This window comes from Pan troglodytes, chromosome 15 (genome assembly GCF_028858775.2).
Source record: "Pan troglodytes isolate AG18354 chromosome 15, NHGRI_mPanTro3-v2.0_pri, whole genome shotgun sequence".
NCBI classification, from domain to species: domain Eukaryota; kingdom Metazoa; phylum Chordata; class Mammalia; order Primates; family Hominidae; genus Pan; species Pan troglodytes.
Window position 1 is genome coordinate 37461167 of NC_072413.2, and position 18732 is coordinate 37479898.

The following is an 18732-nucleotide window of genomic DNA, read 5'->3' on the forward strand; positions in this document are numbered from 1 at the left end:
CAGCTGGGAAGGCCTCAGGAAACTTACAATCATGGCAGAAGGGGAAGCAAGCACATTCTTTTCATGTGGCAGTAGCAAGGGGAAGTGCCAAGCAAAAGAGTTTAAGCCCCTTGTAAAACCATCAGATCTCATGAGAACTCACTCACTGTCTTGAGGACAGCATGAGGGTAACCACCCCCATGATTAAATTACCTCCTACTGGGTACCTCCATGACACGTGGGAATTATGGGAACTACAGTTCAAGATGAAATTTGGGTGGACACAGCCCAACCATATCAGGGGGCAAGGGCTGAAAAACTACCTATTGGGTACTATGCTCACTACTTGGTTGATAAGATCATTCCTACCCCAAACCTCAGCATCACGCAATATACCCATGTGAGAAACCTGCACATGTTCCCCCACATCTAAAATAAAAGTTGAAGTTATTTTTTAAAAGAGCAGGGAAAAATTCCCCAGTGGTATGTTCCTAAGTTGTACAGCCAAAATTTATTATTTAAAAAATTACATGAAAAAAACCTGTATGCAAATATTTGTAGGGACTTCATCCATAATCACCGAAAACTGAAAATAACTCAAAAGTCTGTCAACTAGAGAATGGATGAACAAGCTGTTGTATATCCATACAAATGGACTACAGTTCAACAATAAAAAGGAACAAACACACACAAAGTAAAATGTGACTACTAGAAAATTACATATGTGGCTCACTCTGTCTCTCTCTTTTTTTGTTGTTTTTGTTTTTTCTTTAGAGACGGGGTCTTGCTGTGTCACCCAGGATGGAGTGCAGTGGCGCAATCGTAGCTCACTGCAGCCTCAATCTCCTAAGCTCAGGCAATCCTCCCACCTCAGCCTCTCAACACTCTCTATTTCTATTGGACAATGCTGACTTAGAAGTTTTTGGCTTGATCTTTTTGTGTTGGAGCAAAAGCAAAATTACTTTTTGAGAAGATTCTTGGGCTGTCTCCAAGTGCTCCTTTGGCTTACTTTCAAGGTGGAGTTGGGAAGTGACTTTCTATTTAGTCACTTGACCTCTTGAACTCCTTACCTTTCATAAGATAATATCAGTCTTACCTCTACTCTGCTAAGAGTTAAAAGTATATGATTCAGCACTTAACAGTCCATATAGAAAGTTACAGTCTACATATTGTCAGTGAACATGACCTCAGACTCACAGTTGTTTGTTCAGTACTTATCAATGTGAAAAAAATCACAGTTTAATGTTCATTTAAAGAAGTCATGGCCAGGTACAGCGGCTCATGCCTGTAATCCCAGTACTTTGGGAGGCCTAGGTGGGTGGATCAGTTGAGGTCAGGAGTTCAAGACCAGCCTGGCCAACATGGTGAAATACAAAAAATGCAAAAATAAAAAATAAAAATAAATAAATAAATAAATAAACAAATCCCAGCTACTTGGGAGGCTGAGGCAGAAGAATCGCTTGAACCTGGGAGGCAGAGGTTGCAGTGAGCTGAGATCGTGCCACTGCACTCCAGCCTGGGCACACCATGCAACTCTGTCTCAAAAACAAACAAACAAAAAAAACAAAAACAAAGTCATGAAAACTGCTGAAATTACAGAGGCAAAGATAAGCATTTCATGGCTTTGGCAGGCCTAGTTCAGAAATAATGGTAGATATTTGCATAAAGCCATACTATAGAGATTTTGTGGTAGAAGCATTTCCTCCTGGGCACACATATTTTTTAGCCTTTCTTACAGTTAGATTATAGCCACGTGACTGGGTTCTGTCTAGTGGGAGTTGGCAGAGGGAATGTACTTTCAGACCTGACCATAAAATTCCATGCGTGATTGTCTACACATCCTGTTTTGCTTCTGTGATGACCTCAGGGGCCACATGCTGAAGATGGCAAAGTCACAAAATGGAAGGACTCCAGATCCCTGAGTTCCAAAGGAAAGAAAGTCAAAAGGAAAGTTGCATGACTGACTTTGTGAGTGAGAAGTAAGCCATTATTTTAAGTCACAGAGATTTTGTTGTTTGTTATCACAGCATATCTTAGCTTACACTAACTAATATATTTCTATTTAAAAATGACTTTTAGTGTGGTGTGGTGGCTCACACCTGTAATCCCAGCACTTTGGGAGGCCGCGGTGGGCAGATCACTTGAGGTCAGGAGTTTGAGACCAGCCTGGGCAACATAGTGAAACCCCGTCTCTATTAAAAATACAAAAATTAGCCAGGTGTGGTGGTGCATACCTGTAATCCCAGCTACTCAGGAGGCCAAGGCAGGAGAACTGCATGAACCCAGGAGGTGGAGGTTGCAGTAAGCCGAGATTACACCACTGCACTGTAGCCTGGATGACAGAGCAAGACCCCATTTAAAAAAAAAAAAAAAAAAAAAAAGACTTTTAGGGCTGGGCGCCTAAAATTACATGCCTGTAATCCCAGCTCTTTGGGAGACTGAGGCGGGTGTATTGCTTGAGCCCAGGAGTTCGAGACCAGCCTGGGCAACATGACAAAACCCTGTCTCTACTAAAAATACATAAAATTAGTGGGCTGTGGTGGTGCACGCCTGTAATCCCAACTACTTGGGAAGCTGAGGCACGATAATTGCTTGAACCCGGGAGATGGAGGTTGCAGTGGGCCGAGATCACACCACTGCACTCCAGCCTGGGCTACAAAGCAAGACTCGGTCTCAAATAAATAAATAAGACTTTTAGGCTGCACCTGTAATTCCAGCACTTTGGGAGGCTGAGGTGGGTGGATCTCTTGAATCCAGGAGTTTGAGGCCAGCCTGGGTAACATGGTGAAACCCTTTCTCTATCATAAAAATACAAAAATTAGCTGGGCGTGGTGGCACGTGCCTGTAGTCCCAACTACTCAGGAGGCTGAAGTGAGAGGATCACTTGGGCCCAGAAGGTGGAGGCTGCAATGAGCCAAGGTTGCAAAACTGTACTACAGCCTGGGCAACAAAGCCAGACTCTGTCTCAAAATAATAATAATAATAAAAGTGCAAGTAAATAAATAAATAAATAAATGACTTTTTAGGAGTTGTTTATTTCTGGAACTCATAGGTAAATTTATCTCCAATTACCTTTTTTTTTTTTTTTTTTTTTTTTTTTGAGATAGTGTCTCACTCTGTTGCCCAGGCATGGAATGCTGTAGCATGATCATGGCTCACCACAGCCTTGACCTCCCAGGCTCAAGTGATCCTCCCACCTCAGCCTCCAAGTATCTGGGACTACAGGCGTGTGCCATCACACATGGCTAATTTTTTATTTTTTGTAGGGATGGGGCCTTGCTATGTTGCCCAGGCTGATCTCAAACTCCTGGGCTCAAGCAATCTGGCCTGCCTCAGCCTCCCAAAGTGCTGGGATTACAGGCCTGAGCCACTGTCCAATTACTCATAATTGTTATAATTTGCAAAGTACATATGCCCATCATCCAACATGTAAACAGTTCTTGAAATATATCTAATGCAAAAATATGGAAAGAGTTCTTGTGTCCTAGGGAGCTGGTGTGATGCCTCCTAAATTCGTATGAGAGAGGATCAATCAATTTTGTTATAGTTCTGTGAAGTAGTAGTTTAGTACTCTACCTCAAACGGAATACTTACAAATTCCAAGCAAACAAAAACAAACAAAAAGACGTCTCTTTTCCTGTTTCTATTTATAATTTCAGGGTCTTAGCATTTTCCCAAATAGAAAGTGCTTCTTCAACTGAGTTTTGATTATCTCTAACTGTGCTCCCAGATTCTTCTGGGTAGCCACATTGTTAAATCAGAGCATTTCTGGATATTTTGGAAGCTTGAAGAATAAAGGCAAATCTGTGTTGTTTTTGCTTTGTTTATTGTTTTCATTGTTTCGCATATTTATTCTTTAACCAATAAGAATTTTAATTATAAATCGAAGCTGACTCTATTACTGCAGCTTTCCATAGTCTATATAGTATTTACACTATGACAAGTTGATGAGTCTATTCTTTAAAAATTATTTTGGAAATACATGAATACTACTACATATTCTGTGGTGAAAAAAAAAACACACCCAAATAAAACTCATCTTTATATTTTTATCACCTGACTATAGTGATATCAAATAACATTTGATCCAGAATCTTAGGTTCATACCAGTGCTACCAGTGCTTCACAAAGCCAAACTTATACTTATTTGAAGGGGAAGGTGGGAATAAAGGCTGTGAAGAATGATAATCAAACAGAAGTCATCTCTACAGCAATGAATTACTTGCCCAAGACTTTAGAGGGATATCTTCATACTTTGTCTTGTCGAGCTGAGTTACTGAATCATGCACTTCACAGCTATATACTAGTGGCAATATCATGGTCTTCAGATATGATTTTTTTTTTTTTTTGGAGACAGTCTTGCTCTGTCGCCCAGGCTGGAGTGCAGTGGCGCCATCTCGGCTCACTGAACCTCCGCCTTCGGGGTTAAAGCAATTTTCATGCTTCAGCCTCCCGTGTAGCTGGGACTGCAGGCATGCACCACCATGTCCAGCTAATTTTTTGTATTTTTAGTAGAGATGGGGTTTCACCATGTTGGCCAGGCTAGTCTCGAACTCCTGACCTCAGGTGATCTGCCCTCTTTGGTCTCCCAAAGTGCTGGGATTACAGGACAGTTGTGCTGTTTCTAATAATGCACATGCTTAAAAACATAAGAGGACTAGTCACAAGGGCTTTTAATCCTGAAAGGTACAAAATTTCTACCCTGTGGCCTTTGGGAATGAGATCTTGAGAAAAAAGTATTGGAAGTTATAATAGAATCAAGCCTAGGCATAATATGTAATGTTTATAACATGAATTTTGACTTCTCTGATTATTTGCAGGAAATTTTAAATCCTAGCCAATTTCCCTTGCTCCCAGGAATACCTTCGAGCTGGTCCTTCTTGTCATCAGTTTGCGTTTGTACAGAGAAATAAAAATTCATTTTAATATAAGTTTAAGAAATATGTTACTGGAAAAGTAATGACAGTTATTTCTCAGGATTTCATCGTATGTTCCAAATCCAAATATAAATTAATCAATTATTTTTATTGTTAATGAGGTTAACTGAGAGTTAATATTGATGCTTTTCCAGTCATAGAAGACTGCTAAATGCAGAGGGAAAACTTGTGTAGAAGAAAAAAATTATTAGGAATAGTAAAGTTAATATAACAGTGGAGACCCTCTGGAGTCTCCTTCAGAGATATTAGAGTGAATATCAGTTTTGAAGTGAACAAGAACATAATTAACAAGCTTTTAAATTTATATGTAGGAAGAGAATTTGTCATTCTTAAACCGACTACAATAATCACAGTGTTCAGATAATTCCAGAAACTCCTGACATAGCGTGGCTTGTAAAGAGGAATTTCCAATCTCTCTTTCACCACATTGTAGGAGATGAAGAAGCAAAGCATAATCCCACAGGACCTGGGAAGAAATTATAATTTGTGGTGTACAGTCAACTGCTCAGATTGACTGGCCAGGATGACATCATGGCATGGATCTCAACTAGCAATCTTGCCCCATGGAAGTTTTGTAAGGCAGTAAAAATTGCCTTGGATCCTGATGATTTCATATAAAGTAAAATATTACTTGGTGGAGGAAACATATACTTAAGAAGGTTGTTTTGTGACATCTCGTAATGAAAAATGTAGGCTCATACACATAAATTGTAAATAGTGTTTGAAAATATTTTGAGTCTTGAGGAAACGTAAAATAAACTCTTAGGTAATAGTAATAAAAAATGCTTGAGGCATTTGTTATGTGATTGCCTTTTATGCAGCTATTGTGAGATGAAGTTGTGGTTACTCCTGAGTGTAAAAGGATGGGTGTATTTAGTAGTATAATCGTAGAGGGTTTAGTGGAGTACATTTTTATTGGTGGCCAAAGCATTGGAAAGCACCTTCTCAAATGATTTTTTGTTATCATCAGTAGTATCTTGTTTTTTGTTTTTGTTTTTTTTTTTTGAGACAGAGTCTCGCTTTTTGCCCAGGCTGCAGTGCAGTGGCACGATCTCAGCTCATGGCAAGCTCTGCCTCCTGGGTTCATGCCATTCTCCTGCCTCAGCCTCCCAAGTAGCTGGGACTACAGGTGCCCGCCACCATGCCCGGTAAATTTTTTGTATTTTTAGTACAGATGGGGTTTCACCATGTTAGCCAGGATGGTCTCGATCTCCTGACCTCGTGATCTGCCCGCCTCGGCCTCCCAAAGTACTGGGATTACAGGCGTGAGCCACTGCGCCCCGGCCCATCAGTAGTATCTTGTTAATCAGTAAGAGTTTGATGAATTAAAATAATATCATACACTCAAGACAAAAAATAATTAAAACTGAGAAATATTGTGTGCTGTTGCAACATAAGAAAGGAGATGATAAAGCCTATTACCTCATTTAAAAATGACGTCACGCTTATATTTGAGGTCAGTCAGAGGGTACATTTTGTTGTCGCTTTTAAAACTAGGTAGGCTTGTGTCTAGTGGGTCATTGAGTGTTATCCTCTAGACATAGGTTTAATGGAAGATATTAATAACCATGAGTGCTTGAATAAGAGCACCACCTGCTGAATCCACTCCATCTCCCTTCTCGTCTGCTCCGTGAAGCCACCTGGGGAGGTGAAGCCAGTATTCACAGTCCAGAGCCCCACTGTACCCTCCCACCTCATTCCGCCCTCACCAGAGGCTGCAGAGACTGCGGCTTCTGTTGTTCCTCCCTTCCTCACCTTCCTCTTCTCTCTTCTCTTCTCTTCCTCACGGTCTTCTCTTCCCTACCCATTGCCCCTCTCTGCCATGACTTTATTAGGAGAAGCCTAGTTGGAGGACAGTTACGTAAAAGCAAACAGACAGTTACCTGGCAATGTATTAGGACCAGAATGAGTCATGGAAATTATTTTCATGAGAAATAACATTTTAAAAAGCAGTTACTTTGTTTTAAAATGTATTTTATCACATTTGAGGCTTCCAATAATTTGTTTTTCTTTTGCATTTTTTTGTACCCTCAATGTCAGATTCATGTGATTGATCTGATTCTTCACTAATGACAAAAAGCCACCAAGATACATCTATTTAAGCTTTCTCGCTTTTGAACTGGTGGAAAGGCTCAAAGGTAACCTTTATTGGAGCGTTATCTTGAAGAGATGAAGAAACAAATATTTGTTTATTTTGCTTTCAATGATCTTATATATTGTTTCTATTCTGCTAAAGGATTAATAAGCCTTATGAAGAGAATCAGCAAAGTAAGAATTCTCCACATAATTCAGATACGTTTTCAACTTAAATGTTAACTTTAAAATGACTTCGGGCTGGCCACGGTGGCTTGCGCCTGTAATCCCAGCACTTTGGGAGGCCGAGGCGGGTGGATCACTTGAGGTCAGGAGTTCAAGACCAGCCTGGCCAACATGGTGAAACTCCATCTCTACTAAAATAAAAATTATCCGGACATGGTGGCGTCTGCCTGTAGTCGTAGCTACTCAGGAGGCTGAGGCAGGAGAATTGCTTGAACCCGAGAGGAGGAGGTTGCAGTGAGCTGAGATTGTGCCACTGTACTCCAGCCTGGGCTACAGAGTGAGACTCCACCTCCAAATAATAATAATAATAATAATGACTTTGAACTGTTCTGTATGGTATAGTGGTAGTGGGTGCATGACTATGCATTTGTCAAAACCCATAGAACTGTATACTTATACTTACACCACAAAGAGTTAATTTTACCGTGTGCAAATATAAGAAAATCAACTAGAATGGCAGGAGGACCCCAAGATGGAATGTACTTTGAAGCTACAAGAGGCTAAGTAGTTTGCCAAGACTTAGCATGAGTTCACTGGCAGAGGGGTTGTTTATTTCTATGTCCCAGGGAAGTCTGAAGAAGGGAGAGAGAGAAAAAAAAAAAAAAAGAAGAAGAAGGAAAATAATAGTATCAGATCAAGATTTTTTTAGGGTTTTTTTTTGAGAGAGTTTCACTCTGTCACTGCGGCTGGAGTGCAGTGATGCAAGCAGGGCTCACTGCAACCTCCACCTCCCAGACTCAAGCGATCCTCCCACCTCAGACTCCTGAGTAGCTGGGACTACAGGTAGGTGCCATCATGCCTAGCTAATTTTTATTTATTTTTTTATGGGGTTTTTTTTTTTTTTTTTTTTTTTTTTTTGTAGAGACAGGGTATTGCTGTGTTGCTTAGGCTGGTTTTGAACTCTGGGCTCAAGCATTCCTCCTGCCTCCCAACGTGCTGGGATTACAGGCATTAGCCACTGCGCCCGGCTTTCAAGGTGTTTTTATTTTGTACATCTTTGAAAGAAAGGGATAAAATAAATAATCATAAAGAACTTATCTATTCATTTTCATGTAGAAATTTTATGCAATACATGCTTTTAAAAATATAATTATTGGCCGGGTGTGGTGGATCACACCTGTAATCCCAGCACTTTGGGAGGCCGAGGCAGGAGGATCACGAGGTCACAAGTTCGAGACCAGCCTGGCCAAGATGGTGAAACCCCGTCTCTACTAAAAAAAACAAAAAAAAAAACAAAAAAAATTAGCTGGGCATATTCGTGGGTGCCTGTAATCCCAGCTACTCGGGAGGCCGAGGCAGGAGAATCACTTGAACCTGGGAGGCGGGGGTTGCAGTGAGCTGCGATCATGCCACTGCACTCTAGCCTAAGTGACACAGCAAGACTCTGTCTCAAAAAAAAAAAAAAGTACATATATATATATATAATTATTTGGGGGAGGCGTAAATATTAAATTACTGACTTTTTGTGAGTAAATTAATTTTTTTCTTAAAGAAACTTTGGAGCACAAGGTATCTAGTACTGCGGACACCAAAAAGGCAAGAGGGAGGAAAGGGTACATAAATGAGAAAGGGATGGCTACAGGGAGTGAAGGAGGATGATTCGGGAGAGAATGGTGTAAGAGTATCTTAAATTGGCCCTTCTGAGTTCTTTTTTTTTTTTTTTGAGATGGAGTTTCGCTTTTGTCATCCATGCTGGATTGTAATGGCATGATCTTGGCTCACTGCAACCTCCGCCTCCCAAGTTTAAGTGATTCTCCTGCCTCAGCCTCCTGAGTAGCTGGGATTACAGGCACGCACCACCATGCCCAACTAATTTTTGTATTTTTAGTAGAGACGCGGTTTCGCCATGTTGGCTAAGCTGGTATCCAACTCCTGTGCTCAAGTGATCCGCCCGCCTTGGCCTCTCAAAGTGTTGGGATTACAGGCATGAGCCACCGCCCCCAGCCCATCTGAGTTCTTTATAGACATCTAGGCTATTGATGATTGGGAATTAGTAGCAATATTAAATATTTCTAAGCTGTTGCTCATTAACCTATTCATATACAGGAACCTGTAACATCCTTGAAGTACTTGGGAATCCAAAGACTTTTCTTAGCTTTGCATGCTGGATATTTGGACTTTTCCTGCTACTGCTAATATCAATCCAGTGACAAAGATGAATATGGGAAAATCTAGATCTGATTGAAAAAAATTAATCAAAAGATATAATTGAATTTTTTTTTTGAAATGAGAGAGAGAGAGCAGTTGAGCTACCCAACTCAGTACAGAATTTCATTTAGTCATGAGGTATGACTTCTTGAAAAGGAATCACTTTATTTATTCATTCATGCATGTATTCATTCATTCAGTAAAAAATTATTGAGCGATATATTTATTAAGTAATTTTTTTTTTTTGAGACAGAGTTTGGCTCTTGTTGCCCAGGCTAGAGTGCAGTGGTGCAATCTCAGCTCACTGCAACCTCCACCTTCCAGTTTCAAACAATTCTCCTGCCTCAGCCTCCCAAGCTGCTGGAATTACAGGTGCCCGCCACCACGCCCAGCTAATTTTTTTGTATTTTTAGTGGAGATGGGGTTTCACCATGTTGGTCAGGCTGGTCTCGAACTGCTGACCTCGTGATCCACCTGGCTTGGCCTCCCAAAGTGCTGGGATTACAGGCGTGAGCCACCATGCCCCACCCTATTTATTAAGTAATTTAACCTAAGAACCTAAGACACCTAAAGAATAAGTAGGAGTTACCAAAGCAAAAAAAAAAAAAGTTATATGATAAAAACACAAATCATATTTCTTCCTTAAAACTTCCTATGGCTTCCCATTGTACTTAGAATAAAACTCACGCTCCACACTTTCACAGCAAAAAGTCCCTGCATGATTGGGTTCCTCCTGTCTGTGCCTCTTGCTTCATCTCCTATTACTCTTCACTTGCCTTGATGTTTCTTGAATATAAAGACCAAGTTCATTTCTACCTTAAGACAGAGTCGCCCATGCTGGAGTGCAAGTGGAGCAATCTCAGCTCACTGCAACCTCTGCCTCCCAGATTCAAGTGATTCTCCTGCCTCAGCCTCCTGAGTAGCTGGAATTACAGGCACACGCTCCATGCCCAGCTAATTTTTGTATTTTTTTTTTTTTTTAAAGTAGAGACGAGATTTCACCATGTTGGCCAGGCTCATCTCAAACTCCTGATTTCAGGTAATCCACCCGCCTTGGCCTCCCAAAGTGCTGGGATTACAGGCGTGAGCCACTGCGCCCAGCCAAGGCCATTTTTTTCTGACATACTGTAATGCATTTGTATGCCTTCTTTATTTTTTCTTTAAATCTGGGGTAATGAAGCTTCAGACAATGAAGTATAACCTCCTCATTAATTCTTTCCTCCGCACAGTAATTCTGTCTCCCCACTCCTCCGTCTTAAGTCAAATGTCACTCCAGTGTTGCCTTCCAAGACAACCTTATCTAAGTAGACATTTTTCTCCATAATAACTTATCACTACCTGAAGTTATCTTGTTCATTTGTTTACTTGTTCTTGTCTGTCTCCCTTCATAAGCATGCAAGGTCCGTGAGAGCTGGAACTTTGTCCTGTTCATTCCTGTATCTCCAGTCCCTAGAAGAATGCCTGACACATCATAGGCATTCAACAAATAATACCTATCCTGGAAGGTGAGATTTGTATGCAAGATATTAAACTCACTTGATCAAAGTTCGTGCTCAACAAACTTTAATTTTCCTTCCTGCCTATTGACGAGACTAATCAATTTGGTTCCCTGATCAGCAAAAATGACACACATATCTTGGATGTTAAGAATGCTGCATACTATTATTCTGAAACAACTTGTAAAGGAATAATGACAATGTGTGGGGGTATTCTCTTTTTGCTCTTCCTAATCCACTCTTCATTCTGCCATTCTGCTCGGTGTCCCTGGAACATAGACCTTTAGGACTGCTTCAGTGGGTTCCATTATTTGCCAGCATTTGGCTGGGTTTGGCAAGTGGGAGGCTCCATCCGGAGATCAGAAGGTGGGAGTAGGGTGAGGTTATCTTGACTGAGTTCCTTTACTGAAGACTTCAGGTTCCTGTTCAGCCGTCCTCTCCTAAGCTCTTTCCAGTCAGTGGTCACATTCCTGCCTGCCTGGGGATGTTACATCCTTTGTTGGTTTCCCTTAACCGTGTCCCCACCTTTGTAAATAGTCCTTTTATTAAATTCTCCTAAATCATTGAGGAGTGCTATCCCCTTAAAATTGAATGTCCATCTGTTTCCTGGTAAAATTCTTATTGATAGAGATACAATGGGAAAAAGTGGTAGAATTACAATGTGGTCTTCAACGACACAAAACAACAAACATAAGAAAAGCCATTGGTCGGGCGTGGTGGCTCATAACTGTAATCCCAGTGCTTTGGGAGGCCTAGGTGGGTGGATAACCTGAGGTCAGGAGGCCGAGACCAGCCTAGCCAACATGGCAAAACCCCGTCTCTACAAAAAAAATATAAAAATTAGCAAGACTCTGTCTCAAAATCAAAAAAAAAAAAAAAAAAAAAGGAAAGCCGTGGCGTGACTAGCACAGATGATGTGTCAAGTCAAAATGTGCATGTTCTGTCATCTCCTCTTTTTGTGCCGTGAATCACCAGCTTCTGAGGTTAGGTCCTCTAGAAGCGGATGCTGAGATAGAGTTTGGGGTTCAAAGAATCAAACCTATGAAAGGAAGTGGCAGATAGCAGGATTGGGCAGAGTGGGAAGTCAAACTGCAATGCAGGCCCTGCAAAGACTCAGTCAACCCAACAGGAAGCTCTAGGTGAGAAATGCCCATCAGGTTGTCCCACATGAGGCTGAAATGACTCTGCCTTTGTACCCTCTTGTTTATTCACTAGATTCACTGGATCACCCTGGCAGGGGTGATCTTGGGTAAGGTCATATGCCAAATGATCCTGAAATGCAGGCTCTATTAGATTTTTTGAAGAATATAAAAATCTTAGTTCTGAGAGAGCAGGCTTCCTACTGATCATTGTTTTTGGAAAACAAACAAACTTCCTTTACTTAGGACCTTGAAAGCAAAAGTCCTTCCTTCACTTTAGCTTGCTCAGGAGCTGGGTATTTGTCTCTGCGGGTGCTGGTATAGGTCTCTGCAGCTGAGGCAGGCCCTGACATAGCTGCCAGTGGAGGCTGTTTACTAACTGTACTCCCTGTAGGTGGGCAGAAAGTCCTATCTTGGAGAGCGGATGTGGAGGGCCATCTCCATGTCTTCCCCACAAGTCTAAAATCTTAATCTCACCTGGGTCTTATCTCTCACTACACACACATCATACCATGGGAACTGTTTCCAAAGGCTCTATCCTCATCCATAGTAAAATCCCTCTAGATTAATCAGTTCTCCTTATCCAAGTACCTTCTAATTAAATTTCTGTGTCTTATAAATTGCCAGAGTAACAGGCAGATGTTGGAGGAAATATGTTCCCACTTTAGGAAATCTGAGATACTAAGAGAGAAGACTGTACTATATATATAGTATCAGAAATAACATCACCAAGCAGTAGAAGGGCAGCATTCATGATTCTGTCTTTATATTCTCATGGAAAGGGTTGCTCTGTGATTCTATGTCTAGGTACTGAATATGTGTGGCTTTGAGGGTTCATTATTATTATTATTATTATTATTATTATTATTTTTGAGACGGACTCTCGCTCTGTCACCCAGGCTGGAGTGCAGTGACAGTCATAACTCACTGCAGTTTTGAACCGCTGGATTCAAGAGATCCTCCTGCTTTAGCCTCCCAGGTAGCTAGGACTACAGCATGTGCCACTATATCTGGCTCATTTAATCTTTCTTTTTTTATAGAGATGTGATCTCCCTATGTTGCTCAGGCTGCCCAGGCTGGTCTCGAACTCCTGGGCTCAAGTGATTCTCCTGCTTTGGCCTCTCAAAGTGCTGGGGTTACAGGCATGAGCCGCCATGGCTGGCTGATGATTCATTCTTTGGCATTATGCAGTAAGTACTCTTACTTCCCATATGGTTTGTAAAGAATAGTATAGGCCTTCCAAATCAGTATTCCTGGCTGAGTTGTGTTACCATGACGCCTTCCTCAGTACTAACATTTAGCATTACATTTGATGAATTTGATATATTCTGCAAAATGCATCAGCAATTAGATAATATCTGGCTAAGTTAATATGACTATTTTTCATAGTGAAAGTCACACTTTAGTTTCTTTTAACCAAATGCTCTTGTCCCTTTCATGTGCCATCTCCTCATCCAGTTTGTTAGAGATAGTTCATCAACATTGTGCTACCACATTTTCAGATATCTTGTTAAATTATAACTTAAATAATGATCTGAACATAAAATGAGATCATCTGAATGCATTAAGTAGCACGAGTGTGGGAGCATTTCTAATAGGAGCAAATCTCTCCAGACCGGCATCTTAGGCAAAAATTTTTCTTGACTGAAATCTCCCTCAGGCCAATGAATACCAAATTTAGATTTTGCTGGGCCCTTGCTGTTCTTAACTTAGAACATGATTAAGTCAATTACTTCTGAATTTATCCATAAATTCTTTATATTGTCTTTAATATTTAATACAAAAACAAGGAGAGTTAAACTACATTAATTACTAAATGTTATTGATTTAATACTGGATTTGGTAATATAAAATATGCAAATAACCCTGAGCTAAATTTTGACGCTGAAGAGCTGATCCTTCTTTAAATGTCCTTAACAACACAGCTTGTAGATTTGCAAAGGTACTCAAGAAACTAACCTACATCTTTTCTAAAAAAATAGAGACAGGGTCTCACTCTGTCACGCAGGGTGGCATGCAGTGGTGTGACAATAGCTCACTCAGCCTCAAACTCCTGGGGTCAAGCAATCCTCCTGCCTCAGTCTCCCAAAGTGTTGGGATTACAGTTGTGAGGCACCTGGCCTAACCTACACCTTTTTGTGTATGTATGCATACAACTGTGCAGTGCTCTGTTGCAAGCCAAATTATCCTGAAATGCATGCTCTATCAGATTCTTTTGAAGGATATCAAAATCTTAGCTCTGAGAGAGCGGGCTTCCTACTGATCGTTGTTTTTTGAAAACAAACCAACAAACAAACTTCCTTTACTTAGGATCTTGAAAGCAAAAGTCCTTCCTTCACTTTAGCTTGCTCGGGGGCTGGGTATTTGTCCTATTTGTGTCAGGCACTAGAGGGGAGTGTGACATCATACAAGTGCTGGGTTCTGACCTAAGAATCAGAAGACCAACTGTGTGCTCACTGATATGCCCAAATACAGTGAAAAAGTACAGCAAAGGAGGGCTTAGACAAATATTTTCCCAAGAATGAAATAGGACAACCATGGTTTCTGAAAATCGACTGAGACCTACAGTTTTACCCAAAAATTTCCAATGTGGGATTTTGATCCTTTTTGAGTGACAGTAACCTTCAAATGACTGGATTTTCATAGCTTTATTTTAGTATTTATTTATTTATTTTTTCATTATTGTTATTTTTTTGAGATGGACTCTCTCTCTGTTGCCCAGGCTGGAGTGCAGTGGCGCAATCTCAGCTCACTGTAACCTTTGCCTCCTGGGCTCAAGCGATTTTCCTACCTCAGCCTCCCAAGTAGCTGGGATTACAAGTGCCTGCCACAACACCTGGCTGATTTTTGTATTTTTAGTAGAGATGGGGTTTTACCATATTGGCCAGGCTGGTCTTGAACTCCTGACCTCAGGTGATCCTCCTGCCTTGGCTTTCCAAAGTGCTGGGATTACAGGTATGAGCCACCGGGCCCGGCTGATTTATTTTTTTATTTTTATTTTTTAATTTAATTAATTTATTTTTTTGAGACGGGGTCTCGCTCTGTCGCCCAGGCTAGAGTGCAGTGGCGCGATCTCGGCTCACTGCAAGCTCCGCCTCCCAGGTTCAGGCCATTCTCCTGCCTCAGCCTTCCGAGTAGCTGGGAATACAGGCGCCAGACACCACTACTGGCTAATTTTTTGTATTTTTTAGTAGAGACGGGGTTTCACTGTGTTAGCCAGGATGGTCTCAATCTCCTGACTTCATGATCCACCCACCTCGGCCTTCCAAAGTGCTGGGATTACAGATGTGAGCCACCGCGCCCAGCTGATTTATTTTATTTTAAAATAATATACGGGCCAGGTGTGGTGACTTATGCTTGTAATCCCAGCACTTTGGGAGGCTGAAGCAGGAGGATTACTTGAGTCCAGGAGTTCAAGATCAGCCTGGCCAACACAGTGAGACCTCATCTCTACTAAAAATAAAATATTAGCCAGCTGTGTCCCGCATGCCTGTGGTTCAGCTACTCAGGAAGGGGAGGTGGAAGGATTGCTCAAGCCTGGGAGGCCCGCCTGGGCTAGAGTAAGACTCTGTCTCAAAAACAAAACAAAACTAAAAAAGACATGCTTTCTTTTTTAAAAAAGAAAGCCAAACAATATAGGAAACTACAAAGAAGAAAATAAATACCACCGGAAATCACACTGTATACTTCTACCATGTGGGGGGGCACTTATTCAGATATCTCTCTTTCATTCTCTGTCCACTTAAAGAAATATGCATACAGTTTTTAAAGCATGGAGTAATACTCTACCTGCTGTTTCTGGAGTAGTATTGTTGTAGACAGAGTGACCTCTTTCAATGGCAGATGACTTGATTCTTGGTGGTAAAGCAAGTGGTTGGTTATAAGTATGGGGTCTCATTGTGCCTAGGTTAACATTTCTTTTCCACTCATATGTGCCATTGAGTAAGTGATTTAACCCATCTCTCTGTGCCTCAGTTTCCTTATATACAAAAGTGGGGACGATAATATTACCTACCTCAGAGAGTTGGTGTGAAGGTTATATCAGATCATATATTTAAGTACTTACTTAAGACAGTACCTGGAACATAGTAAGTACTTACTACATTTCAACTATTGTTCTTAACTAAATAAGTTTTAACTTCATAGTAACAATAAGGGGTTTTTAAATAGAAAAGTGGAATCTTTTTAAAAATACTTTTCACCATATTTCAAAGCCATTCTTTTAACATAAATTATTACTCTTTTTGCACACAACTATATACGTTATCCACTGAAATTAGTATTTGCAGGTAACTACCCTTTTGCGGAGGCCTACTTAAAAACTATCCTGTTGAACACAAGGTACCTTTAAGTGAGACAGTTTTACATGGGCTTCCTTTATAACACATTGGTCCAACTAAAAATCCTTGTTAATTATTAAACCCTTAGGTATTACAGGAATACCTGACACTGCAGATTGAAAACAGTGTTTGTCTCTCAAGTTAAACCAACAAGCCGATAGAAAAATGTAGTTATCAAGAGATTTTTAAAACTTCAACCCTTTTTCTCTTATAGTTAGTGAAGAGAGTAGAATATCTCCAGTTTTGGCTGACATCTCTACAACCTGAACAATTGGCTTAAACTTCACTTGGGATTCCCGGTTGCTTGTTTTAGCATGGCGAAATTTGGCGTTCACAGAATCCTTCTTCTGGCTATTTCTCTGACAAAGTGTCTGGAGAGTACAAAACTGCTGGCAGACCTTAAAAAATGTGGTGACTTGGAATGTGAAAGTAAGTTTGCTTCCCCCGCTTCTTCTCCTCCTAAATTGAGGCTCTGCAATGACATAAAATCTTATTGTGGTCACGCATGATAAAAATGAGTATTGATATCATTGAGAAATATATGGATTATGAAGTACAGCTTGGTATAAAAAAGAAATGTTGGAAGCAAAGCATTTTGTGGTAGTATTTAATACAAATATACAAATAGCAAAAATCAGTCTGCTATAGAAATATATCAGAAGTTAAAAAACTAATCAGTCCTTTTACTATTTTTAAAGATTAATCTAGGAGTCTCTGAGCCTATTCTGGCTCAGAAGGCTGCCCATTAAAAAAAAAAGATAAATCTAATTGATTCATATAAAAAAAGACATCAGGCTAATTTGATAGGCCTTTATTTATGAAGGCCTTTTACTTTTTAGTTTCTGTTTCACACTCAGAACTTTCTGATTCTCGTGACGTTCCTAAAAAGTGTTTTTATTTCAAACCATCATGATTTATTCTTCTAAACTTTACCAAATGTTAATCATTTCTGTGTTATTTATTATGTAAAAATACTGAAATCAGGGCTAGAATATAAATTTTTTATTTATATCATTGAATATAAAGCTTTCTTTACTGTAAATGGAAATTAATTTCCATTCTATTGTTAAAGAACTTATTTCTGTTATTAGTTTTATGGTGCAAAATAAATTACATCCCAATATATTAGAGTTGCTTTAAATAAGTTATTTTTCCTTTTGTTTTTATTTTATAATAAATACATATTTTTTCTCTCTCAGCAGAATCAAAAATTGCTTTAAATAAATTCTACCTTTTTTTTTTTTTTTTTTTTTCTGAGATGGAGTCTTGCTCTGTCACCCAGGCTGGAGTGCAATGGCACGATCTCGGCTCACTGCAACTTCTGCCTCCCAGGTTCAAGCGATTCTCCTGTCTCAGCCTCCCGAGTTGCTGGGATTATAGGCGCACACCACCACACCTGGTTAATTTTTTGTATTTTAGTAGAGATGGGATTTCACTGTGTTGCCCAGCCTGAGCTCAGGGAATCCACCTGCTTCAGCCTCCCAAAGTGCTAAGATTACAGGCATAAGCCACCATGCCCAGCTGTGAGAATTACTTCTAATTTGCAACATGAAAATGAAAAATGAAAAATGTTATTAGTATAAACATAAATAATTTATAAGTAATAATTATGAGTAAACATTCTTCCTTAACTTTTTGGACATATAATGTAATATATAGAGAAGTTTACTAGATGATGTTTTATTATCATAATAATCTTTTGCTGGGTGTGGTGGCTTGCACCTGTAATCCCAGCACTTTGAGAGACTGAGGTGGGAGGATCACTTGAGTCCAGAAGTTTGAGACCAGCCTGGGCAACATAGTGAGACCTCATCTCTACAAAAAATCAAAAAAGTTAGCTGGGCATGGTGGCACAAGCTATAGTCCCAGCTACTAGGGAGGCTGAGGTGGGAGGATGGCTTAAACTTGGGAGGTGGAGGCTGCAGTCAGCTATCATTATGCCACTGCACTCTAGCCTGGGCAACAGAACAAGACCCTGCCTCAAAAAAATATATATAAAGAAAAAAAAAATCTTTCTTTCCCTCTTTATATTACAACTTCATTTTAGTTTCCTTAGGGCCAGATATAGAACATGAAAAGGGAACATTCAAATTTATAGAAATTTATAATGTTATTTTAACTTTAATTGCATGACAATAAAAATATCTTATTTTACATATGTTTGTATAATTATAATAGGTAATATGGTGTGTATATTCATGTGTTGAACTGCTGAATCTGGCATATGTGGCTGTGATTCGTTCATAGTTATTGAGGCCTACTACACGTTGGGTTGGGCGGGGGGCAGGTGCTATGCAGGTAAGGGGAATCAAATGAGATGTGAGATAAGTTTCTTCCCCTTCAGAAAATTTAATTTTAGTGAAGGATGACAAGA

General features: G+C 40.1%; 1 protein-coding gene across 10 annotated transcripts in view; it reads left to right on the plus strand.

Moving 5' to 3' along the window:
- The first annotated feature begins 16426 nt into the window (after positions 1 to 16426).
- The window catches only part of MIA2 (MIA SH3 domain ER export factor 2), a 114861-nt gene continuing 112555 nt past the window's right edge, over positions 16427 to 18732 (plus strand). For 8 of the 10 annotated variants that reach the window (XM_063792866.1, XM_063792870.1, XM_063792868.1 and 5 more), the window contains exon 1: positions 16455 to 16787. In XM_063792866.1, the coding sequence (XP_063648936.1) occupies positions 16673 to 16787 (115 nt within the window). In that variant the 5' untranslated portion in view covers positions 16455 to 16672. Of the gene's footprint in view, positions 16788 to 18732 lie in introns of all 10 variants that reach the window. The other 2 variants (XM_009427730.5, XM_063792872.1) reach the window with 2 other exon arrangements.